Here is a 27,120-nt window from a genome sequence, read left to right as displayed (position 1 = left end):
AACCTAGGGCAAAACCCTGAAGAACTTCAAGTTTTTAGCATAGCAAGATCTGGCAAAGAGAACTTAGAATGAGTTTTATGCCATGTAGAACCTGGTGAATGTGGTGTTAAACAGAACTGGAAGAGAGAGATTCTGGAAGAGGGAATAATCAATAGTGGCAAATGCCCATGAGGAGGTCAAGTGCCATAAAGAAGGAAAAATATCCATTGTATGGACTTGTTAATTAGGTCTCCAGGGCTTTATAGCAGCGATTCAGAGGCAGTGGTGAGGGAGGAAGCCAGATTGCAGTGGATCAAGGCATTAGTGGGAGGTAAAGAAGTAGAGTCAAAAAGTATAGGCAGTTCTTTTTAAAAAATTTTTAAAATTATACTTTAAGTTCTGGGGTACATGTGCAGAACGTGCAGTTTTGTTACATAGGTATACACGTACCATGGTGGTTTGCTGCACCCATCAACCCGCCATCTACATTAGGTATTTCTCCTAATGCTATCCCTCCCCTAACCCCCCACCCGCCAACAGGCCCCAGTGTGTGATGTTCCCCTCCCTGTGTCCATGTGTTCTCATTGTTCAACTCCCACTTATGAGTGAGAACATGCAGTGTTTGGTTTTCTGTTCTTGTGTTAGTTTGCTGAGAATGATGGTTTCCAGCCTAATCCATGTCCCTGCAAAGGACATGAACTCATCCTTTTTTATGGCTGCATAGTATTCCATGGTGTATATGTGCCACATTTTCTTTATCCAGTCTATCATTGATAGACATTTGGGTTGGTTCCAAGTCTTTGCTATTGTGAATAGTGCCATAGTAAACATACGTGTGCGTATGTCTTTATAGTAGAATGATTTATAATCCTTTGGGTATATACCCAGTAATGGAATTACTGGGTCAAATGGTATTTCTGGTTCTAGATCCTTGAGGAATCACCACACTGTCTTCCACAATGGTTGAAGTAATTTACACTCTCACCAACAGTCTAAAAGTGTTACTGTTTCTCCCCATCCTCTCCAGCATCTGTTGTTTCCTGACTTTTTAATGATCGCCATTCTCACTGGCGTGAGATGGTATCTCATTGTGGTTTTGATTTGCATTTCTCTAATGACCAGTGATGATGAGCTTTTTTTCATGTTTGTTGGCTGCATGAATGTCTTCTTTTGAGATGTGTCTGTTCATATCCTTTGCCCACTTTTTGATGGGGTTGTTTGTTTGTTTTGTTTGTTTGTTTGTTTGTTTGTAAATTTAAGTTCTTTGTAGATTTTGGATATTAGCCCTTCGTCAGATGGATAGATTGCAATTTTTTTTCTCCCATTCTGTAGGTTGCCTGTTCACTCTGATGAGTTTCTTTTGCTGTGCAGAAGCTCTTTAGTTTAGTTAGATCCCATTTGTCTATTTTGGCTTTTGTTGCCATTGCTTTTGTTTTAGTCATGAAGTCTTTGCCCATGCCTATGTCCTGAATGGTATTGCCTAGGTTTTCTTCTAGGGTTTTTATGGTTTTAGGTCTTAACATTTAAGTCTTTAATCCATCTTGAGTTAATTTTTGTGTAAGGTGTAAGGAAGGAGTCCAGTTTCAGTTTTCTGCATATGGCTAGCCAGTTTTACCAACACCATTTATTACATAGGGAATCTTTTCCCCCATTGCTTGTTTTTGTCAGGTTTGTCAAAGATCAGATGGTTGTAGATGTGTGGTGTTATTTCTGAGGCCTCTGTTCTGTTCCATTGGTCTATATATTTGTTTTCCATTGGTCTATATATATATATATATATATACAGTACCATGCTGTTTTTGTTACTGTAGCCTTGTAGTATAGTTTGAAGTCAGGTGGTGTGATGCCTCCAGCTTTGTTCTTTTTGCTTAGGATTGTATTGGCTATGAGGGCTCTTTTTTGGTTCCATGTGAAATTTAAAGTAGTTTTTTCCCAATTCTGTGAAGAGAGTCAGTGGTAGCTTGATGGGGATAGCACTGAATCTATAAATTACTTTGGGCAATGTGGCCATTTTCACGATATTCATTCTTCGCCTCCATGAGCATGGAATGTTTTTCCATTTATTTGTGTCCTCTTTTATTTCCTTGAGCAGTGGTTTGTAGTTCTCCTTGAAGACGTCCTTCACATCTCTTGTAAGTTGTATTCCTAGGTATTTTATTGTCTCTGTAGCAATTGGCTCTGTTTGTCTGTTATTGGTGTATAGGAAAGCTTGTGATTTTTGCACATTTATTTTCTTTGAAGAAGTTTCATTATGAGGGGGAAGAGGTAGATAATGGCTGAAGGGAGGCTTGGGTAAGACTTGAGTATGTTTAAATGCTGACAAAGTAGTTAGAAAAGGGGGCAAGATAGAGGATATGTATAGCAGCTCTGAAGATCCCCAAGAAAATGGTGTTTTGGATATGAGATAGAGGATAGTCTTAGGAGAGTAGACATTGTCAGTGGAAGGAAGGAAAAAAAGAATGAAAATGTAGGTTTGGTGGCAGTGTGTTGGAGGAGATCTCATGTTTTCTCTTTCTCTGAAGTCGGATGTGAAATCATTTCACTTCATGAATCATAGGATAGTGGTTTGTTTAAAAACATCATCATTACCTCATTAAAACGGAAGATTGTAATTTAGATTTTTTTTTGTGTTACATGTGTATTGATCCTAAATATTCTATTCAATTTATATTATGACAAAAGTTTGGGAGGAGTTCTTCTAAATCCAGTTTGTGATTTGTTATTCTTAGTTATGGCCCTAGTTTTCATGATCAATTGAGTTTTTATGTTTTTAAAAACAAAACTCTAAGACAAGGCCTAAGGGACTCTGCCTAGTATATCAGTATCTTGTGCTTACTTAATAATTTTATTTATTTACTGATGACATCTGTCTTCAAAAGGTTTTTTTATGTGAACCCTTACAGTGATTAGTTATATTTATTTAGACTCATTCCCAAGTTTATGTCAAATGAGCTTTTATACACTAAACTTCCAGTAACTGTAATTCATTTAAACTGTTAGTAGAAGTGGATAGAAATACCAAACATTACATTCATAGGTATTTTATAAACTAAAATTTACATATATGAAAATTGGTGTTTTTCTTTCTCTTGTATCAAGTTTGAGTTAAAGAAGTTTTAAGTTTATGACTCTATAAGCTTGCTTGCTTGCTTATTTATTTATTTATTTATTTGAGACAGAGTCTTATTCTGTCGTCCAGGCTGGAGTACAGTGGTGCAATCTTGGCTCACTGCAACCTCCACCTCCCAGGTTCAAGTGATTCTCGCACCTCAGCCTCCTGAGTAGCTGGGATTACAAGCGTGCGCCACCACACCCAGCTAATTTTTGTATTTTTACTAGAGACACAGTTTCACCATGTTAGCTAGGCTGGTCTCAAACTCCTGACCTCAAGCGATCCACCCACCTTGGCCTCCCAAAGTGCTGGGATTATAGACATGAGCCACTGTGCCCAGCCTGTAAGCAGTAATTTTAAAATTGATATGTAACTCATATACTATAAAATCTATCCTTTTTTTTTCTTTTTTTTTTTTTGAGAAAGAGTCTTGCTCTGTAGCCCAGGCTGGCGTGCAGTGTAACCTTGGCTCACTGCAGCCTCCGCCTCCTGGGTTCAAGTGACTCTTCTGCCTCAGTCTCCTGAGTAGCTGGGACTACAGGCGCACACCACCACACCCAGCTAATTTTTGTATTTTTAATAGAAACAGGGTGTCACCATATTGGCCAGGCTAGTCTTGAACTCCTGACCTCATGATCCGCTGACCTCAGCCTCCCAAAGTGCTGGGATTACAGGTGTGAGTCACTGCGCCCGGCCAAAATTTATCCTTTTTAAAGTGGGCAATTCAGTATTTTTTAGTATGTTCACAAGGTTGTGCATCCATCCATGTAAGTAATTTAATGTATAGTAACTTGGAAAATGTGGATTTGGGATATCTAGTTTTAATATATTAACTTTAAATTCTTCAAAGGTATAGTAGACATATCTTGTCATTTAACTGACTATTTAGGATAAGGTAATTTGATTTCTCCTATGAAGTTTCTGTGGCATTTAGGTGGAGAACAGAATGTTATTTAAAAAAAAAAATCATCTATATCAGGAAAGCTTTATCTTTATTTATGTTCCTCTTCAGTATACAATTATTTCATCCTTAAAATAGATATAACAACCTGACTTTACATATCTCCTTTGAACTATTTTTCCCATTGCCACTGAGTTTCTCAGAGAATAGATCTTGATGGAAGATAGGAATTGAATTTCTGTCTTATTATTAGAATATCAGATTTGTAAACTTTCTTGCTCTCAGTTATTACTGGTGATCATTGCTAAAGTTGCAACCACTGGTTCAACTGTCCTTTGTTTGCTAGTTTGAAAGTTTGTGATCATGTTTCATACCTTGCTATAGTTAGGGTTTAACTATTCACTGCTGTTTTCAGTGTTTTAAAATGTAACAGTACACTCTTAACATTTTAATTTTTCCCATGTATTTTTTGTTTTTTTTTTTTACAGTACTCTGTGCAAAAAACCTGGTGAAAAAGGATTTTTTCCGTAAGTAAATTAACTTTAAATCTTGTGTATTGTATGTAGATCTTTGGGAACAGGATTTTCAGAATTCTCTGGTTTAGGGGTTTCTCTATTCAGAAATATCATCAGTGTTATTTTATTATGAATGCTTTGGTTCAGAGACATTTGGCATCATATTTTTTTTTAGAAGGTTTTGTGCTTTTTAGCCTTAGCCTTTTAACCTCTCCCATGTATTTATGAGAATGCGTGTATATGCAGGTATGTAGATGCAGATGTGTGTAATGTATATTGAAGGTGTGCATACTACTAGAATCCTAGGAAAGGTTTAAGAGATTATTTTGTGAACACTTTTTTCCTTTTGAAAATTTCATAGGAAGCTGTATTCATTCAGGATTCATTGGAAGGTGGAAAAGTCGTTGAGCCTGCTTGGAATTTCCAGAGTGTAGTAAAGAAATCTCTGCCACACTTGATCCTAGATGCTCTTACGTCTCAGATTCCAAAGCAGATGTTTGGTTCCCATATGTGCATTATATTTACCAGTCTGTTGTGATTTTTTTTTTTTCTGGCTTTATTTAGTACTAAGTTTTGTGAGAGGGGATTGGGAAGTACCCAGCATGTATATTAACAATCTTTATTCTGTTGTAGCTCTAAATTATTGGTTAAAAATGATACAATTTTTAGTAAAAAAAAATAATAACAACAAAAAAACACAACTTCAGCCAACAACGCTTTGTATGTAAAATATTTGAAATTAGAATAGAGACGATTCATTAAATTTTTAAATTCAAGTCACAGGCTATGTGTACTGTTTGATTTCATGTGATAGTAGATGATTTTTGGGGGTTTGATTAAAAGAAATGAGCTATATATATATGTTTTTTCTTTTTAGAGACAGAATCTTGCCCTGTCAGCCAGGGTATAGTACAGTGGCATGGTCATTGCTCACTGCAGCCTCAAACTCCTAGGCTCAAGGGATCCTCCTACTTCACCCTCCTGAGTAGGTGGACTGCAGGCACACTTCACCACGCCCAGCTAATTTATTTATTTATTTACTATTCTTTGTAGAGACAGGGTCTTGCTGTGTTGCACAGGCTGGTCTCAAACTCCTGGCCTCAAGTGATCCTCCTCCTACCTCAGCCTCACAAAGTGCTGGGATTACAGGTGTAAGCCACTGTGCCCGGCCAGTATATTTTAAAATTACACTTAATTCATTCCACTTGAAATTTTATTATTTTGAGTTTTTCTAGAGCAGAACTTAAAGTTTATAAAATAACATCTTATAAAACTATATATTTATGAATATTTATGGTTATCTTTCTGCTTACATAAGAAAACAAATAGGATAATTTGGAACATAGGATGAAAATTATAAGCAGTTTAAATTTGTGTACCATGTGCCTTGTCCCCAGCAGCTTGTCACAGTAGAAGGTCCCAGTGGCCACAGAACTCCCCATCTCTCCCTGTTGCCGCCAATCACTGTTGTCTCTGAGGCTTCTGCTCACTTCCTACCTCATCCCTGTTGCTACTAACTGAGGTGTACTTTTTTTTTTTTTTAAACCTTCTATAAGGTTAATCTAAGGTAGGATTTGTCCTAGTGGGCCTGAAAAGTGGCACATAGGGTTAGACAAGGAGAAAAGGGAGGGAAGTAAGAGGAGCACTTTTTTTTTTTTTTTTTTTTTTTTAAAAAGATGGAGTCTCACTCTGTCACCCAGGCTGGAGTGCAGTGGCGTGATCTCGGCTCACTGCAAACTCCACCTCTCAGGTTCAAGCGATTCTCCTGCCTCAGCCTCCTGAGTAGCTGGGATTACAGGTGCACGCCAACACGCCTGGCTAATTTTTGTATTTTTAGTAGAGATGGGATTTCACCATGTTGGTCAGGCTGGTCTCGAACTCCTGACCTTGTGATCCTCCTGCCTTGGCCTCCCAAAGTGCTGGGATTATAGGCGTGAGCCACCGCACCTGGCTGAGAGGAGCACTCTTACAGCTGCTTCTGTAGCCTCTAAGACATCTGCTCCGGTTTTGAAGATAAAATCTTCAGTTTTGTCTCCCAGCTTTCCTTTTCAAATTTCCTTCCTCTAGAGTCCCAGGACACAGCTTTTCTAATAAAATATCCAGATATCCTTACCTAATTTTTCCTAGGAAATCTAGAGGAATCATATTTTAATGTTTTATAAACCTTAGAGAGCTGATTGTTACCCTTTATGTGATCTTTGTCCTTAAATTGTAAGTGAAAGAAAGAAGGAAATCTTTTCCCTTTTTCATTGGTGTAGGCAGTAAAAATTGATAAAAATTCTAAGAGTGTGAACTTGCTTTAGGGATAAGATTAGGGGAAACAGTGTGATTATCTTTAAAACTTAGAATGGGAGACTCTTGATGGCCTGGAAAGGGAAACAGGAACGGTAATCCTTAGGGCTTCAGAGGGGAGTTAGCCAGGGATGGAAGTTACCTCCCAGGTTCACACTGGCCAAGGTCCCAGGTCCATTCTGTGGTAGATTTACATGTATACTTATAGAGATTTTTGACCTGTTAAGGGTGGCCCACGTTAATTTCAGAGACAGTAATTCCTAAATTCTTCAATTAAATATAAATGAATGTGCGTTTGTTGATCAGTGCAGTTATTAATAGTAAAATATAGTTAAATTTTTGCTTGTGATTCAATTAAAATTGTATTGAATGAGAAAAGCAAATTTTAATACCAAGTATGACTATAGGGTGATGAAATAGATATATACTTTTCATTGCAGGAAAAAATACACTGCCATGTGTTGTCTTTTGTAATTTGTATGTGAGATAATACTGTTTATTGGGTGCTATCCTTGTTGAGAAAAGTTTTATTAACTCATGTGTTTGAACTGTTTTCAAGCTTATTGGCTTTTAAAAATAAGTCACTTCCCCTTTCCCCCAGAATTTTAGCAGGAAAAATTTCAAACATAAAGCAACAGATAAAAGAATTTTATAGTAAAGATCCACCATCTAGATTCTACCATTAACTTTATCACGTATTTACCCATTTATTCATTATCTGTTTTTTGTTTTTTTGGTTTTTTTGTTTTTCTGATGGAGTCTTGCTCTGTCCCCAGGCTGGAGTGCAGTGGCGATCTTGGTTCACTGCAGCCTCTGCCTCCTGGGTTCAAGCAAGTCTCCTGCCTCAGCCTCCTGAGTAGCTGGGATTATAGGCATGTGCCACCACACCCAGGTAATTTTTGTATTTTTAATAGAGACGGGGTTTCACCATGTTGGCCAGGCTGGTCTCAAACTCCTGACCTCGTGATCCGCCTGCCTCGGCCCCCCAAAGTGTTGGGATTACAGGCGTGAGCCACTGTGCCCTGCCTTTGTTATCTGTTTTACGTGTGCTTTTTATATGAAAAGGAGTGTTTTCATTACTGTCAGATTGGTTCTTCTGCAACATTTTAAAAAAGATTTCTGTGTAAGGTAATGTATTAAGGTATTTTATAGGGGGCCAAATTGAAGTCATTTAGAACCAAGATGGGTTGGTGAAATTTTTTTTTTTTTTTTTTTTTCTTGGCCCAATTGAAAATACAGCTGTTTTCTTTGGAAGGTAACACACTTTTGACTTAAAAATGTTATTTTATTATTATTTGCAGCTTTTCAAGTGCATTTGTGTAGTAAGGAGGTTTTTGAGCTTTAGCTGTTTTATATGCCTCAGAAATAATGGAGAATTGAGAAAAAAAATTTTTTTTCCCTTGAGACAGAGTCTGTCTCTGACACCCAGGCTGGAGTGTAGTGGCGCGATCTCGGCTCACTGCAACCTCCGCCTCCCATGTTCAAGCGATTCTCCTGCCTCAGCCTCCCAAGTAGCTGGGAATACAGGCATGTGCTACCACACCCGGCTAATTTTTTGTATTTTAAGTAGAGATGGGATTTCAGCATGTTAGCCAGGATGGTCTCGATCTCCTGACCTCATGATCCGCCCACTTCAGCCTCCCAAAGTGCTGGCATTACAGGCGTAAGCCGCTGTGCCTGGCCGAGAAATTTTTTAAAATGCGGAAAGTTCTCTAGCCACTTTGTATTTACCACTAGATGTCTCACTAACTTCAGAAAACCTGATAGCTTTTGACCATATTAGAGTAACTTGGCTCTCAAGTTAAATTTTTGTAGAATAATATAATCAGGTTAAGTTGAAACCTATGTATTTTTTAATTAAGGTATTGAACTTGTATTTTTGTTTATTGTGTTATTTAACAGAAAGAGAACATAAAAAGCTGTGACTTTCCTACTGAATTAAGGATCTGGAAGCCACATTTTGTATGGAAAAAGTTGTTTTTCTTTTATTATTTTTTTAATTTGAATAGGTTTTGGGGGAACAGATGGTGTTCGATTACATGAATAAGGACTTTAGTGGTGATTTCTGAAATTTTGGTGGACCCATCACCCAAGCAGTGTACACTGTACCCAGTGTGTAGTCTTTTATCCCTCGCTACCCCCAACCCTTTCCCCCAGTCCCCATAGTCCAGTGTATCATTCTTATGCCTTTGCATTCTCATAGCTTAGCTCCCACATGTGACTGAGAACATACGGTGTTAGGTTTTCCATTCTTGAGTTACTTCACTTAGAATAATAGTCTCCAGTTTTATCCAGGTTGCTGTGAATGTAATTATTTCTTTTTAATGACTAAGTAGTATTCCATGGTGTATATATGTATATGTGTGTTTGTGTGTGTATATGTATATATACATACACACACCACATTTTCTTTATCCACTTATTAGTTGATAGGTATTTGAGCTGCTTCAATATTTTTGCAATTGTGAATTGTGCTGCTACAAACGTGTGTGCAAGTATCTTTTTCGTATAATGACTTCTTTTCTTCTGGGTTAATACCTAGTAGTGGGATTGCTGGATCAAACGGTAGATCTACTTTTAGTTCTTTAAGGAATCTCCATACTGTTTTCCGTAGTGGTTGTACTAGTTTACATTGCCACCAGTAGTGTAAAAGTGTTCCCTTTTCACTGCATCCATGCCAACATCTGTTATTTTTAAATTTTTTGATTATGGCCATTCTTGCAAGAGTGAGGTGGCATCGCATTGTAGTTTTGATTTGCATTTCCTTGATATTTAGTGATGTTGAGCATTTTTCGATCTGCTTGTTGGCCTATCTTGTTGGTATATCTTTTTTTGAGAATTGTCTATTCATGTCCTTAACCCACTTTTTGATGGGATTGTTTTTTTCTTGCTGCTTTGTTTGAGTACTTTGTAGATTCTGGATATTAGTCCTTTGTCAGATGTTGTTTTTCTTAATCCTTAATTTTTTTTTTCCCCTGAGATAGGGTCTTGCTCTGTCAACCAGGGTGGAGTGCAGTGGCATGATCATGGCTCACTGCAGCCTCGGCCTCCCAGGCTCAAGTGATCCTCCCACCTTAGTCTCCTGAGTAGCTGAGGCTACAGATGTATGCCACCATGCTTGGCTAACTTTTAAATTATTTTGTGGGGAGTGTCGGGGGCGGTCTTACTGTGTTGCCCAGGCTGGTCTTGGAAACTCCTGGGCTCGAGTGATCCTTTCGCCTCAGCCTCCCAAAGTGCTGGAATTACAGGCGTGAGCCACTGTGCCTGGCCAATCCTTAATTCTTTTTAATTTTATTTTTTTAAAAAAGCAAGAAACCAGCAGAGAGACTTAATTCTTCAACTAGTTTAATAACACTCAAAGAGAAAGTTTAGAAATGTGATTTTTTTTGTTTTTGCTTATAAACATACATTTATATGTTTATTTATTTAAATAGTAGAGTGAAAATAACAAGATAGAGTGAATTCTTCCTAGGAGGAAATACTTCATGTATTGAGGGTGGAGGTAAAAACTTTCTTCCATTGAACACATTTATAAATGGTTAGGTGTTATTGAAATATTGTGCATAGTACTCAGCTTCAAGAATGATATAGTTAAATAGATTTAATACCCTAACTTACCCAGTTTCTTTGAAACTTAACCCTTAGGTTTTGGTCCTCCTTCAATATTTGAAGGCGATAGATCACAGAGTCATAGAATTGGGAAACTGATAGGTGATTTGTCTGTCCTTGAAACTTGGCAGATTAGTATCTTAAAAAAATTAGCATTGATACCAACATGCAAAATTTCTCCAGTCACCAACAGTTAACGCTGTTTTGTTCTAGTATTTTCAGCTGTCCACAGGAAGTCTACTCTATCCCAATATGTCTAACACGTGAAGTGTCATTTTTGTCTCTCTAGCATTTTTAGTTCCACCTTTTAAATTTTTGTCAAAAGAATCATTTCCGTTATTGCTTTGGGCCGAAAACTGTATTGTCATCTTTGATACAAGTTTCTTATTAATTTGTATTAGATATTTCAAAATAGCTATCTTAATTGTCATTTCCTTTCCCTTTCCATATGACTTCCCTCATTCAGGGTCTTTTCATCCTACTGTTGGATAATTACAACTGCTTCATGTATGGTCTGCCTCTAGTCTTTCCTTCTTCTAGTGGACCCTGAATACCACTGAAAGAAAAATACGACTGTAGTTCCAGCCATGCTCAAGAATCTGAAATGACTTCCTGTTATCTACCTCAGTCAGTCCAAGCCCTGTTGTCTGACTTTTAAGCCTCTCTTTTTTTTTTTTTTTTTTTTTTTTTTTGAGACAGAGTTTTGCTCTTTTTGCCCAGGCTGGAGTTCAATGGCGCAATCTCGGCTCACCGCAACCTCCGCCTCCCGGGTTGAAGCGATTCTCCTGCCTCAGCCTCCCGAGTAGCTGGGATTACAGGCATGTGCCACCACCCCGGCTAATTTTGTATTTTTAGTAGAGACGGGGTTTCTCCATGTTGGTCAGGCTGGTCTTGAACTCCCGACCTCAGGTGATCCACCTGCCTCGGCCTCCCAAAGTGCTGGGATTACAAGCGTGAGCCACTGCGCCAGCCTTTTTAAGCCTCTCTTAACTTGATCAGTCATATTTCCAACAGTACTTACTTTTACACCTTAGCACAAGCTCTTTGGTTAGATTCTTCAAAGTCTTTTAAATATTGTATTGTCATACCCTCCTTGGCACTCTTCTTATTGCTAGGAAAGTCCTCCTTCTCCTGTATGTCCTTTAAAGCAGCAGCCCCCAACCTTTGGCACAGAGACATGTTTTGTTCTAGACAATTTTTCCAAGGACATGGGGAGCAGGGGATGTGTTGTGTAGAAACTATTCCATCTCAGATCATCAAGCATTAGATTCTCATAAGGAGCACACAATCTAGATCCCTTGCACGCACAGTTCACAATAGGGTTCCAGCTCCTGTGAGCATCTAATGCTGCCGCTGATCTGACAGAAGGTGGAGCTCAGGCCATGATGCTTACTCTCCTGCTGCTCACCTCCGGCTGTAACAGGCCACGAACCTGTACTGGCCCATGGCCCAGAGATTGGAGACCCCTGCCTTAAAACCCAGATGAGTTCCCCCCTCCTCAAAGCCCTTTCTTTACTGTTCAGATTCAAATTGTTCTCCTGTTTTTCTGAGCTCTTACTTGTACTCACTGTTGGACCATGTGGTAAATAAGAGGTAAAATACAGCATAGTGGTTCAGAGCATGAAGTTGAGAACCAGACATGGGTTTAGAATCTACACTTTTAGATTCTGGCTCTGCCATTTACTACTCTGTGACCTTGGCCTAGTTAATTGACCGCCTTGTGCCTTAGTTTCCTCATCAGTAAAATAAGGATAATAACCGTATCTACCTCATAGGGTTACTGTAAGGATTAAGGATGAATGTATTTAGAGTAGTACCTAACGTAATGATATAAGTGTTTGCATTATAATCAGTATCACTAAGCACTTGTTTATTCTCAGGTATTTTTGTTTTTTTGTTTTTCATGTATAGTATTTTTATTTTTCCAATTAGATAGTAAGCTCTTTTAAGGCAGAGTGTTACATCTTTTGTTTCAGTCTCATTTTTCCTGGTAGTTATTCAGCAAAACCCATTTGCTAATTTGATTTCTCTGTAGCCTGCGTTCCTGTATAAAAACCTTTAATAAGCTCTTTCTTTGAATGAGCTACTGAGGGAGACATTTGGAAAGAAAAATCCATGAATAGTTACAAGAATTCACCTTCCTGGGGTCAGAGGGCTGGTAACAACCTATAACAACTTCCACATTATGAGGTAACCTCTAGATTTTAGTTTAAACTGGGAATATTTTGAGACAGAAACGAGGAAAATATAGTTTTGGGTTTTATGTAGAAGTAACTTTAGTCTTTTTTTAAAAAAATGGACTCTTCATTTATAGCTAAATGTTAAGCTTTTTTTAAAAGAAAGGAATAATCTTTTGTAGCAAATGGAATGTTTGTATAATTAATCTTCTATCTTAAATGTCAAATTATTAATTTTTAAAAATCTTTTTTTCACAGGACTTCCTGATCCATTTGCTAAGGTGGTGGTTGATGGATCTGGGCAATGCCATTCTACAGATACTGTGAAGAATACACTCGATCCAAAGTGGAATCAGCATTATGACCTGTAGGTTTAAATGATTAGTTTGAAATGAAACATATAATTAATGTTACTTAATATAGTCTTTGAAAAGAATCATGGGAAATGATCTGAGTTTCATCTGTGGTATAATTTCGTCTTCACAGAAGGCGTAAAGAAAAGCCCAGTGGGAATGTGCTTCGGCTTATAGACAGGTTCTGAAAGATGAAGTATCCCTTAAATTCTATGAAGAACAAAATGAAACTGGCTCACAGTAGAGCAGTCCCCCACCTCTTTTTTCAATTAAATAAAGGTATTAATTCACCAATTAATTAGTCTATAATTTAGACCAATTATAAAACCAGAAATAAGAATTTGGGTTGCACTGAATAGGCATTCTCTCTGCCTTTATATGGATGGTTTCTTTCTTTTAAATTTTATTTTAACCATAGGAACATATGCACCTTTTTAAAAAGGCAAATGATACTATAAAGCTTTTACTGGAAAACAGCAAGTTCCCTGCTCCATTCTCATTCCTGATTCCCATCCTCAAGGTAACTGCTTTAATAACTTTGGCTGTTCTGGTATTTTCATCTGTTTCTAGATATGCTTTTTATTTTATAGTCTCACAGTTTTCTTTTTTTAGTTTTAGGTAATTTTTTTTTTTTTTTGGAGACAGAGTCTTGCTCTGTCACCCAGGCTAGAGTGCAGTGGCACCATCTCGGCTCACTGCAACCTCTGCCTCCTGGGTTCAAGCATTTCTCCTGTCTCAGCCTCCTGAGTAACTGGGACTCCAGGTGCCCGCCACCACACCCAGCTAAATTTTTTATTTTTATTAGAGATGGGGTTTCACCATGTTGGCCAGGCTGGTCTCGAACTCCTGACCTCAAGTGATACGCCTGCCTCAGCCTCCCAAAAGTGCCAGGATAACAGATATGAGCCACCACGCCAAGCCTAGTTTTCGGTATTTTTGAATTTCCTACCTAGAAGATGATTAAGCTTTATTTTTTATTATTAAAAATTCTTTTAAAATTAGAGACAGTCCCACTCTGTTGCTCAGGCCAGAGTGCAGTGGCATAATCATAGCTCACTGCAGCCTCAAACTCCTGGACTCAGCTGATCCTCCCACCTCACCCTCCTGAGTAGCTGGAACTGCAGGTGCATGCCACCATGCCCAGCTAATTTTTTCTTTTTTTTTTGTAATTTTTTGTAGAGATGGAGTCTTGCTATATTGCCCAGTCTGGTCTTGAATTCCTGGGCTCAAGAGATTCTCCCTCCTCGGCCTCCCAAAGTATTTAGGTTACAGGCATTGGCTGCGATGCCCAGCCCAGTGGTTCAGCTTTTAAAATTGGTATTCATCATCCCCATTCTCATGCCACTCACAAGCCCCTCTTTTTTTTAGTCTTCCAATATGTTGTATGAACCTTTTTGGTTAAACCATTGTTCCATGTTTACATTATTAGGATTATGTAAATATCCATAGTTGGGTCACATGGGTAGAAGAATTATATTTTCTTTCTTGACAGCTTTTGTTTTTTTCTGAAGTTAGGAGCTACTTTCCCCTTTTGTTTAGTTTTCTATTTATCTCCTAGCTAGAAATGCGAAATTATATGTCATGATTCTCAAACTCTCCTACAGAACTAAAGATCTTTTCTCCATATATTCAGTTCTGTCAGTATTCCATTGGCTTTGTTTCTTCTTGGAGATACCTCTCCTGGGAGTCTCTGTTCTCTTTCTTCAGTCTGGTGTGATGGTTCTCTAAGACCTGCTGTGCAGTTGTCCTGGGACTTGCCTGGCAGTTTCCTTTGTCTCTTCTAGGTTTAGTGACTTCTTTTTTTTGTTTGATTGTTTACTCTCCTGTTGTGGTGAACTTTATCTTCCATTGTCATTTTGAGAAATAATACAAAGATGGGAAGAAAGTTGAGATCTTAGCAGAAGATATATTTTGACTTCTTTTGATATGGTTTGAGTATAGGCTTCTAGGTGAAATATCACTTTACCTCCAAATGTTGAATACATTGCTCCGTTATCTTCTAGGTTTAGATCTGTACTGTTGAGTAGAAATATAATGCAAGGCACAAATGGGAGCTCATCTATAATTTCAAATTTCCTAGCATCTACATTAAGATAAGTAAAAAGAAACAGATGACATTAAGCCGATAAACTGGGCGTGGTGGCTTGCACCTATAATCCAGCTACAACATAACAAGACCCTATTTCTTAAAATGAAGCATAATAATTTATTTAATTCAATATATCAAAAATACTTTCAACATATCAATATAAAAATATTGAGCTACTTACATATATGTATATATACATATTTACTATGTCTTTAAAAAATCAGCAGTTTTCTCATTTTATGTTAAGAAAAAAATCAGTGGTTTCTTTGGCGGCTTGCCTCAGTGTGGACTAGCCACGTTTGAAGTACTCAAGGGTCCCGTGTGGTTGGTGGGTACCATTTTGGACAGTGTAGGTTCAGAGTATTGCTGATGGCATCCTGATTTTGATCTGTCTTGACTGTTGTTTTCCACTGGAAGTTTCTTTATTCCTCTGTCACTTGTTATTTTCTTTAAAAAAAAATTGTAGCCACCCTAGTGGGTATGAAGTTGTATCCGGTCATGGTTTTGAGGTGCATTTCTGTCATGACTGATGATGTTGAACATCTTTTCATGTGCTTATTAGGGTTTATCTTACAATTAATATTAATTGGCTACCAGAGGCTTCTCTCATGATTGTTTTTAAAGTCATTTTGCAAAACCCTTGCCTTTAATTGGCTAACTATACAAACAAAAGTCTAATAATTAAATTTTAGCCCAAAATCCTGAGTATATATTTTGGTCTGTATGGTAACATTATATTCACCTATAGAGGTGTCCCTCTCCCCCTCTCAACAAAACATCCTGAAACTTGTTTATAAATCATGTGTTTGTTAGTCAAAATTTTAATAGAAGCTAATAGAGCCCTCTAACTTTCAATTGTAAAAGGATTTACTGTGTATGTTGCCATGTGTATTACATGAGGTTTCATTAAAGTGAGAGCATGTACTTCTCAGTGTATAAGAAAAGGTAATATTTCAGATTCATTTCTGGCCCAGGAATATTTGGACAGAATGTTTGTGACATACACCCTTAAGTAATACAATATGTTTCATAATTTTTAGTAATTCAGAGTTAGGCTGTCTTCCAGAAGGTCTATAATTAGGAATTTCTTATTATGGTTTAATGTAGAATTTACCAACCTTTTCAAATCATGGTGCACATAAAAAATATGGCACATTGGACTACACAGATGAAGTTGCTTAAGCCAGTGATGCGTTGCCCTGAGGACTGAGGTAATCAATATATGTATTTCAGCATACCTGTAAACCAGGCTTACTAGTTGGACAACTGGTTTAATGTAACTTTTTTTTTTTTTTTCCTTTTTTTGAGACGGAGTTTCGCTCTTGTTGCCTGGGCTGGAGTGCAATGACGCGATCTCGGCTCACCGCAACCTCTGCCTCCCGGGTTCAAGCGACTCTCCTGCCTCAGCCTCCCGAGTGGCTGGGATTACAGGTGCACGCCACCATGCCCGGCTAAGTTTTTTGTATTTTTAGTAGAGACAAAGTTTCTCCATGTTGGTCAGGCTGGTCTCAAACTCCCAGCCTCAGGTGATCTGCCTGCCTCAGCCTCCCAAAGTGCTGGAATTACAGGTGTGAGCCACCACGCCCGGCCAAATGTAACTTTTAAAAAAAATGTTTAGTTTGGGTAATTCAGCTACTTAGTACTTGATTCTGGCTCTGGAATTACATGCCGGTAGATACATGCCAAGACAGATCTGGTAGGTGTATTTGAAAATTGGTACATGCATACTGAACAATATTTTAGTTCAAATTTTTTCATTTGCAAGTAACAGAGACCAAATTCAAATTGTCTTAATTTTTTAAAAGGGAATGTACTGATTTGCGTAATTAAAAGCCCAGGGGTGGGCATTTTTTAGGCACAGCTGGATCCCGGGGCTCAAGTGTACCTTCCATGTCACTTATTTAAAAGCTTTAGTCCTTATTTAAATGGTTTAGGCTTTTCTCTATACTAGGTGAATTTTTCTGATATTGCTAATTTATTGAATGATACTTTAAGATCAAGGTTGCTGGACCAAAAATTTGACCTCTTATTGTCATTGAAATAGAGCTAGGATTCTACTGATATGTTATTTTATTATCTTTTTGCATGGGTTGACGCCATGTTAACTATTGGCTGTGGTAGAGCTTTTACATACTTGCAGGTGTATGCACAGACAAGTACAGTAACGCTTTTCCCTGCTCTGCTTGTCTGCAGGCAGTGAAGTGAAATCTGCAAGAGTCCTGCTCGCTCAAGGCCTGCATACAGGAAAGAAGCAGGGGAAAAGCGTTACAAACAGCTTTTGTTCTACAGCATTTTAAAATATAACAGGTAGGTCAGATTTTTGGTCTGTCAGCCTTGACACTATCGCTTGAAAAGTAGGTCATGTCTTCGAAATGTATTTAAAATGTGACTGTGATAAAAGTTTTTAATATTCTTTTTCTTGGAAAGAAGTTATTTAATAAACTCCCTTAGTGTTATTAGACACTAGCTACTAAAATAGCCTTCTCACTGACTAGAATTATAGCCCAGCTTGAGAGTGGCAGATGTGATAAAAATATACTAAAATTTCTTTTTAGATTTTACTTTCAAGATTATTAGAAATTTAAATTCAATCCTGTGGATTAACTCAAAATGTATTTTGCATAATCCAGCCAGACTCTGAAGTGTATATGTAACTTTAGAGTATAAAAAGAACAAAAGAAAAATTTTACGCCAACTGCCTGTAACTACCAAGTTACTCATGCAGCTGTTTTGTTTTTTAGGTATATTGGAAAGTCTGATTCAGTTACGATCAGTGTATGGAATCACAAGAAGATACATAAGAAACAAGGTGCTGGATTTCTTGGTTGTGTTCGTCTTCTTTCCAATGCCATCAACCGCCTCAAAGACACTGGTTGTGAGTAGATACGAGTGCTTTTCAAATTAAAAAATATATATGTGTGTATGTGTATATGTATGTGTGCATATACATATATACATGCACTGTATATGTGTTCTCAAATATATATTTAAAAATATATATATTTGAGTATGTTGGTAGGGCTTCAAACACAACTTCCTGTGTACATCTGAAACACTGGTGAAAATTCCTGATCTAGGCCGGACGCGGTGGCTCAAGCCTGTAATCCCAGCACTTTGGGAGGCCGAGACAGGCGGATCACAAGGTCAGGAGATCGAGACCATCCTGGCTAACACGGTGAAACCCCGTCTCTACTAAAAAATACAAAAAACTAGCCAGGCAAGGTGGCGGGTGCCTGTAGTCCCAGCTACTCGGGAGGCTGAGGCAGGAGAATGGCGTAAACCCGGGAGGCGGAGCTTGCAGTGAGCTGAGATCCGGCCACTGCACCCCAGCCTGGGCGACAGAGCAAGACTCCGTCTCAAAAAAAAAAAAAAAAAAATTCCTGATCTAAATTTATTTTGTAGACTTAAAAAAAAAAAATGAGGCTGGGCGCGCAGTGGCTCACCTGTAATCCCAGCACTTTGGGAGGCCGAGGTGGGCAGATCACAAGGTCAGGAGATCGAGACCATTCTGACGAACACGGTGAAACCCCGTCTCTACTAAAAATACAAAAAATTAGCCAGGCATGGTGGTGTGCGCCTGTAGTCCCAACTACTCGGGAGGCTGAGGCAGGAGGATGACGTGAATCTGGGAGGCGGAGCTTGCAGTGAGCCCAGATCGCACCACTGCACTCCAGCCTGGGCGACAGAGCAAGACTGTCTCAAAAAACAAAAAAAAAAAGTTTTAAATATGTGAAACTTACAGCCAAATCAGAGCTGATGCTTCATTTCCAGCTAATTTATAAGTATTAAGAAATGATTGATATCCAGAATGGCAGAAAGAAAGATGTCAGGATGTATATGCCTTTTAAAATTTCTAGTACCCTTTTCTGGTTTTGGTGGATTTGTGGATGAAATGTGTTTATTGAGGTGATTGGAGTGTTTAAGCTGGCAGTTAAAGGGCAATTACAAAAGGGTAAGAACTGCTGTGACAAAATTAAAAGTTAAAGATTAAACGTTATTTTGAGTGTACGACAGCTATATTAATGACTTAACTGTAGCTCAGTTTATCACCAGCCTGGGGATTTAGAAGATTAGACCAAGATCAAGACATTAGAAGTGGTTTTCATAATGGATTTATAAGTTGACTTAGCATAACCAGGTGAATCTTCTGGATGGATCTTTCCATTGGAACATAAATGAGAATTCCTTTTTCAACAGGTTTTTTTGTGTGTTTGTTTCTATAGAATTCTTTTTTATATAATGTAAAAAATACTGTTAGTCATTGTCATGGGATTTTAGCCCAGATGCATGTGCTAAACAAACTCACATAAGATCTAAGGAAACTAATAAAAAACAGAGTAAATTTAGCATTGAATGTTAAATATATTAAGAGATTGTCTCTTTTAGTGTAGTATGATACCACAGCATAGGTATCTATTGACTTTGTGAAAAAGAAAAAGGCAGAAAATTGAGCTAGAAGTTCTTAGTCCAAGGTATTTAAAGGCATCTAAGAAATTCTTATATTTCTGGGCTGACAGTGACAACAGTAGGGAAAAGACATTGGGATTGGAAAAAACGAATTGCATATAAAAATGAACTGTTTTTTTACTCAGCAAACTGAAAAGTTATAGATCAAATGTCTGACATTATGCCATGTTCAATTTACCCAACTTTTATTGAACACCTAATGTGCTACTCTTCTAAACCCTGGCTGTATAAAGGAGAAAAAGGCATGAATCCTGTCCTCTGATAAGCAAGGGCAAAGGCCTCCTGACAAAGGGAGCATGCTACACTGGAAGGACTGAATAGAAGAGGAGGAGTTGCTCTGCAGAATCCACTATATAGCCAACTTAGTAGCACCCATTTATTTTGCAAAGAGAAAAGTCTCTGTATTTTTGGTTGGATAACTAGGGACTGTAGTTTAGGGGCATGGATTTTTCTTTGTGTTTCTTGTGACTGTTTCCTTGTATTAATTTGACCTTTTTGATGTGCAGTAGTATTGAATTTATCAAATATTTATTGAGCACCTACCTGATGCAATGTTCTGCCAGATTGGAGTGGAAAATGCAAAGACTAAGATATGATCTCCTCCTTTTATCAATTCACAGATGAGTAGACAGATGGCATACAGTTGTAAAAGCATTCAGCTATAAGTGCGGTAATCAAAGTAAAACCAGCATCCTTTAAGTGACCTCGTTCCTTACTGTAACTTTCAGGGTCAGGCCAGTGTTATTTCTCGTTTACAGATGAGGCATCTGAGAGAATAAATGAGTTACTCCTAAATGAATGACAGAACTGATGCAAACCCAGATTTTACAGTTTATTCTTGGCTTCTTCTTAATACTTTTTTGTGTCCATGTCATTTGAAATGGTTAGGTAAAAAATGATAATGACAACTAACATTTGTTGGCCATTTATGTTCCAGGCACTATGCTGAGAGTTTTGCGTAATTATCTGATTTCATCCTCAAAAAATATGAAGATTCACATATTGTCATATTTGAGAAAACCAAGGTTCAGGGATAAATTCCTTAAGACCAACAACTATTAAGACTCAGACTAAAGTGGTCTAAAAGTTTTGGAGAGAATGTGACTGCATGTTGGCAGTGTAATACACCAGTGTTTCATGGTTTTTGAAATCTGAACTCTTTAAATGATAGGTTTGATTTCTAATGGATTGTGGAAATTTATTGTCACTCTATAGATGTTAGAATCTCTGATATCAACTAATTTTTTCATTGCTTTCTTTGTTGACTTCAAATAGATCAGAGGTTGGATTTATGCAAACTTGGGCCAAATGACAATGATACAGTTAGAGGACAGATAGTAGGTAAGTGTGGAATTTAAAGTTACATGAATTTTAGTTTCATTCAAACTGACCTTAAAATGTAAAATACCTTTTAAATCGAAGTATAATAACTGTAGCTTCATTGTGTTGGCCTGAATTAAATGAGCCAGGTAAAATTTTACAGTGAATCTAGGATCCAGGTTAACTTAATTTAAAAAACTTATTGTAAAAAAAAAAGTTTTGTGAAGAACCGTTGATCCTTTAGGAAATAATTCTTTCAAAGTATCCTAATATAGTAGATCACTAAGTTCAGACTTTATAGATGTTATTGAAGTTTACTGAAAATAATTCTCAAACTAGTTTTTTTAGTAAGAAGAGAACATTCTATTGAACTTGTTTTAATGTTTAATGCTTTACAGCTTTAAAATCTATGCTAATTGAAAAAAAAAATGAGTGATGGTAGTGTAGCACTGGAAAAAGGGAGAAATTGTTACCTTACTCATGAGGTACTTAGTAGTCTTACATGGTATTTAGGGTGTCTTGAATTGACCTGGAGGGAAGGGCTTGATACAAAATTTGCTGAGACCTTTCTTCAGAATTGATATTTGCTCAAGATGCATAGTATGGAAGGACACTGTTCATCTTAGAGGCTTCTTAAATTAAAGAAGAAAAATGTGGCCAGGCGCAGTGGCTCACACCTGTAATCCCAGCACTTTAGGAGGCTGAGGCAGGTGGATCACCTGAGGTCAGGAGTTCGAGACCAGCCTGGCAAACATGGTGAAGCCCTATCTGTACTAAAAATACAAAAAATTAGCCGGGCATGGTGGCAGGTGCCTGTAATCCCAGCTACTCGGGAAACTGAGGCAGGAGACTCGCTTGAACCTGGCAGGCGGAGATTTCAGTGAGCCAAGATCACACCATTGCACTCCAGCTGGGTGACAAGAGCAAGACCCTGTCTTAAAAAAAAGAAAAGAAAAGAAAAATCCAATAGGAATGTCACACTTCATGATAGAGCAGAACTTAGAATAAGATTATTTTGTTATGAACCCATCAGAGAGGTTTTAGTTACTCAAGGTACTTGAAGGTACTTCATTTTACAAGGCAGTGAATTGGGTTCGTAGTTAGAGAACCACCAGAGTAGCCACATAGCAAAGCCCTATTGTGGTTATCCCAGGGAAATATCTACACCAGTGCACCCCACCGTTTTTGGCACCAGGAACCGGTTTCATGGAATACAGTTTTTCCATAGACCAGGTTGGGGGTGGGGGTGATTTCAGGATGATTCAAGTGCATTACTTTTATTGTGGACTTTATTATTATTACATTGTAATACATAATGAACTAATTCTACAACTCACCATCAGGTAGAATCAGTGGGAGCCCTGAGCTCGTTTTCCTGCAACTAGGTGGTTCCATCTGTGGGTGATGGGAGACAGTGACAGATCATCAGGCATTAGAGTCTCATAAGGAGTGGGCCTTGTGTATGTGGTTCACAATAGGGTTTGTGCTTCTATGAGAATCTGATGTCGCCACTGATCTGACAGGAGGCAGAGCTCAGGGGTAATGCTCACTCACGCGCTACTCACTCCTGCTGTGCGGCCTGGTTCCTAACAGACCCTGGACGAATACCCCACCCATCCATGGCTTGGGGATTGGGGATTCCTGATCTGCACTACAGCATTACTGATAATTCCTGTCATTCTTAGATTGAGAAGGGAGCAAAAAAAAAATCTCAAAAATAAATTCAGTCATACAATATTTTCACATAAAAGTGTTTCTTCTGTATTTGATATGTTACATAATGCTCGTTAACTACTGTCTAGTAGTAACAAAATAGTTTTACTAGGTGTGAATTTGCGTTTATATAAATAGCAGACTTTGTTAGACATTAGAAATATACCTACTGGAGTACACCACATAAAAAACAAATGTTTTACTCTTAAATATGTGTATGCATGTATATATGTATTTATTTAAAGCTCTTGTGTGAATCTGGTGTTCATAACAGGACCATTAGTAAAGAGAGAGGCAGGCTGGACTCAGACATTATGATTGTTTAGTTCTGTCATTCAAAAACAGAATGAGTTCCAGTTCTTTCAGAATGAGCCCTCTAACAAATAATTGTAAGTAGGTATATATACTTTTTGGAAAATGGAGAAAAGGGCACTAGAAGACTAACTTTAAAAACTGTATTCCCGGGTCAGGCACGGTGGCTCATGCCTGTAATCCCAGCACTTTGGGAGGCCAAGGTGGGCAGATCATAAGGTCAGGAGTTCGAAATCAGCCTGGTGAATTTTGTAGAGATGGTGAAACCCCATCTCTACTAAAAAAAAAATACAAAAATTAGCTGGGCATGGTGGCGTGAGCCAAGATCTCACCACTGCACTCCAGCCTGGGCAACAGAGCGAGACTCCATCTCAAAAAAACAAAAACAAACAAACAAAAAAACTGTATTCCCCTCTAGTATTTTTATATACGTAAATATGTATATAAAATGTATATATTTATGTCTTTAATTCCAGTGAACATTAAATTTTTACTTTGCTTTCTTTCACTTAACGATAATCATTTCTAGTATTTATAATCTTTGTAATTAATGATTTTTAAAAGATGAAATATATAGATATATCACAACTTAATTAAAATTAATTTTTTTGCTATTATAACATTGAAACTTGCAAGCATTTTTGTACACTTTGATTTATTTTTTTTAGAAAAGAATCTCCCAAATTTAGATAATTGATTCAAGGGGTACAAACTTTTTTCCTTGTTTAAAACTGTTATGCCCCAGCTACATTGGGAGGCTGCAGTGGGAGGATTGTTTGAGCATGGAAAGTCTAATGAATCATTATTGTTATCACTTGAATGTATACCTTTTTTATGTTTTTCTTTAAATGAGATAATACTGAATTTTTAAAAACCAGTTTAAATTTATCATAAACCTCTTTTTTTTTTTTTGGACCATAAACACATTTTTTTTAGCTTTTTAATTTTTTTTTTTTTTTTTTTTTTTTTCCTACTTTGCATTAAGGCTTGCAAAATCTGTAGCATTTTTAATGTTGTATGATAGTCTATGGTGGGTATGTAATTCATTTAACCAGTTAATAGCTGTGCTATTAACATAGCATTCTGGAGATGTAAGTTGAAGCCCATGAAACTCTTTAGCTTTAAATCTTACTATTATTCTAAACAATACTAATGAGAAAATACATTGTTTCTACTGTGATTGTATTTTGGTAAACATTTCACTTATTTTATCTATTTAAAAACTGATTGATATAGTTGTCTAGTACAGTTTTCATATAATGTTTTATTTACATTTGCCAAGTAGGTGTTCATAGTGTTCTCTCCTCTAAATGGGACTTAATATCAAGGAGCTCTGTGTTGCACTGATCTTTCAAAATGTTCACAGAGCTGGAAGATTTCAGAATTTTGAGACCCTTCTTTGAATGAAGGGTCCTTAGATATAATACTTGTTGTGCTCACCGATTATTTAAGAAGTTGGATTATAGTCAAGTTTGACCGTACTGCCTTCTGTCTTTTGGGAGAGTTACCAGAATTAGAATTGAACAATACTGGAGTAGCACAGAAGGACTTCAGGGATATTATTTAACCTAACTTTTTCATTATTCAGACGGGGATTATCTAAACCTTAAGTATATTAAGTGTTTTGTTCTAGGTTACAGTGCTAAACTGGTTACTAGAGCCTGCTCTAGAATTCACAGCTCTTGCTTCTTTGTTTTTTGTGATGGTTTTATACTACACTGGATAATGGTGTCCTGTTAAAACTCATGGAATCCAAGGATTGCTCTCTTACTGGAATACCAGGATGGCCCTCTTGCTAGAATACAGTGTTTTGTTTTTTTTTTTTTTTTGAAACGGAGTCTCACTCTGTCGCCAGACTGGAGTGCAGTGGTGCAATCACGGCTCACTGCAACCTCTGCCTCCCAGGTTCATGATTCCTCTGCCTCAGCCTCCCCAGCAGCTGGGACTACAGGTGTGCACACCATACCCATAGTTCCTCACCTGGCTAATTTTTTGTATTTTAGTAGAGACGGGGTTTCACCATGTTTTCCAGGCTGGTCTCGATCTCCTGACCTCATGATCCACCTGCCTTGGCCTCCCAAAGTGCTGGGATTACAGGTGTAAGCCACTGCGCCCAGCCCAGTGTATTTTTTAGATGGTCAGATGATCAAGTATTAAAGTCACATTAATGTGGACTTTTCAAACTCATTTGTACATGAATATACCCTTAATATGTTATGCCTCTTCTTAAGTACAGCAGTAACTCTGCTATGCACCATTACTATGGTGAAAAAGGAATTAGGCTTCTTCCATGAACATGTTAAAGTGTAGAAAACCTTAGAAGTCTAATATTACTCCTAAAGAGAAAAATCTATGGGAAAAGAAATTGTAAATTTTAGTAGAAACCAAAGAATTCATTCTAAAGTATTAAAATAAGCTAAGCCAGATGTCTTCTAAAGATAGAAATTTTTGATTATAATAGTTCTTTCTAGTTGTACAAATCTTAGTAATATTTCTGTCATTTAATAGTAAGTCTTCAGTCCAGAGACCGAATAGGCACAGGAGGACAAGTTGTGGACTGCAGTCGTTTATTTGATAATGATTTACCAGACGGGTAAGCTAACATCACTGAAATCATTAGAGAAATATATAGATAATATTCTTAAAAGAATATAAATAAGTTGGTGTTTATTTTATATTAAATGGTGTTTATTGTATATTGAATGTAGATTTTCCTTGTAATGGTAAAATTAATGGAAGATCTTGTCACAACAAATTTATAAAATAAGCCACAAATTAGATGTGTTAAATTTGGTTATTAAGAGTTTTGACTAGGAGACAAATGAAATTTATTGACAAATATAAGTCTCTTGTAAATATTATCTAGTTAAAAAACGTTACTTGATTAAATTATTCAAAACAGGCCCTGCAAGTGCTAAATTAGAAACATTGCTGTATTTAAGAGGGATGGGATGGATAATTTGTGTGATAGTAATTAAAATAACATAGTAACATTTATTTGAGCATGTATATGTCAGATACTGTTACAAGCGCTTTATGTACATATCATTTAATTCTCATAGCATCTTGGAAGGTAGTATATAGCCATGCTTCTGAAATCAGACCACCTGAATTCTAATCCTTACTCTTCTGTGTACTGGCTTTATGACCTTACTTTATTTAACTTCCATGCGCTGTGGTTTATATTTATTTACAAAAGAGTATGAGTGATAATAGCATACTCCATAAAATGTTGAGAGGATTAAATGAAATAATTCAGGTAAAGCACTTTAGCACAGTATCTTGCATAAAATAGGTGCTTAGTAAATAATTAGCTACTATTATTTCTATTGCTATTACTGTTGTTACCCTCAAAAACTAAGAGTTAGATAAGTAATTTGTTTAAGGCCACATAGTAAGTGGCAGAGCCAAAACACACAAACCTGTCTTGATTCTAAAGTCATGATTTTTATCATTGGTCTCTTTAATACTAGTTCTGACTCTTTTCTGATTTTATTTTTAACATTCAAAGTATTTTTAATTAACTTCAATGAGATATAACTTACATGTAATAAATTGCATCCATTTAAGTATATAAATGGTTAAATTTTAACTCCAATTACGTTTTATACAAAATTTTATACCCAGGTTATGGTATTAGCTCATTTTTTAAACTGTTAAAAATCACTATACTTAACTGTTCATAGATCACTTTAGCTTCCAGATATGTCTGTTAGCTCTTTTGTAGATATGAGGTAGATTATGATATTTTTGAAAAGGAAATTTAGGATGAAATAACTAATCAATATTGAGAGAGTACCAGCAGTAATAAGGCTTATTGTTCTAAACTTGCCCTACATTAATGTACTATAATTGTAATCAGAGGGGGAAAAATACCCTAGCATCTCTTCATTTTCTATCTTTTAGAGCCCTTCAACCTCTGCCAATATCTTTGTAGAAATATTAGAATTATCACATTTCTATAGCCATTTGGCTCTTTTTCATTAAATGAATTATGATAAAGAGTTGATAGAAAGTAGCAGTCTTGGCCGGGCATGGTGGCTCACACCTGTAATCCCAGCACTTCGGGAGGCTGAGGAGGGAGGATCACGAGGTGAAGAGATCGAGACCATCCTGGCCAACATGGTGAAACCCCATCTCTGCTAAAAATACAAAAAGTAGCCAGGTGTGGTGACGTGCACCTGTAGTCCCAGCTACTCAGGAGGCTGAGGCAGGAGAATTGCTTGAACCCGGGAGGCAGAGGTTGCAGTGAGCTGAGATCACACCACTGCATTCCAGCCT

The 27,120-nt window shown here is 37.3% G+C and overlaps 1 protein-coding gene across 1 annotated transcript in view; it reads left to right on the top strand.

The window, feature by feature from the left end:
- SMURF2 (SMAD specific E3 ubiquitin protein ligase 2) overlaps nucleotides 1–27,120 on the top strand; it is a 122,505-nt gene that overhangs the window by 49,212 nt on the left and 46,173 nt on the right. Inside the window, exons 2-6 of the mRNA XM_025363475.1 lie at nucleotides 4,481–4,519; nucleotides 12,844–12,952; nucleotides 17,769–17,902; nucleotides 20,770–20,835; nucleotides 25,348–25,432. Of these exons, the coding sequence (XP_025219260.1) occupies nucleotides 4,481–4,519; nucleotides 12,844–12,952; nucleotides 17,769–17,902; nucleotides 20,770–20,835; nucleotides 25,348–25,432 (433 nt within the window). The remainder of the gene's footprint in view (nucleotides 1–4,480; nucleotides 4,520–12,843; nucleotides 12,953–17,768; nucleotides 17,903–20,769; nucleotides 20,836–25,347; nucleotides 25,433–27,120) is intronic.

The sequence above is a fragment of the Theropithecus gelada genome, chromosome 16 (assembly GCF_003255815.1).
Source record: "Theropithecus gelada isolate Dixy chromosome 16, Tgel_1.0, whole genome shotgun sequence".
NCBI lineage: Eukaryota > Metazoa > Chordata > Mammalia > Primates > Cercopithecidae > Theropithecus > Theropithecus gelada.
The sequence above is the reverse complement of the archived record's forward strand: the minus strand, read 5'-3'. Positions and strand labels throughout refer to the sequence as shown.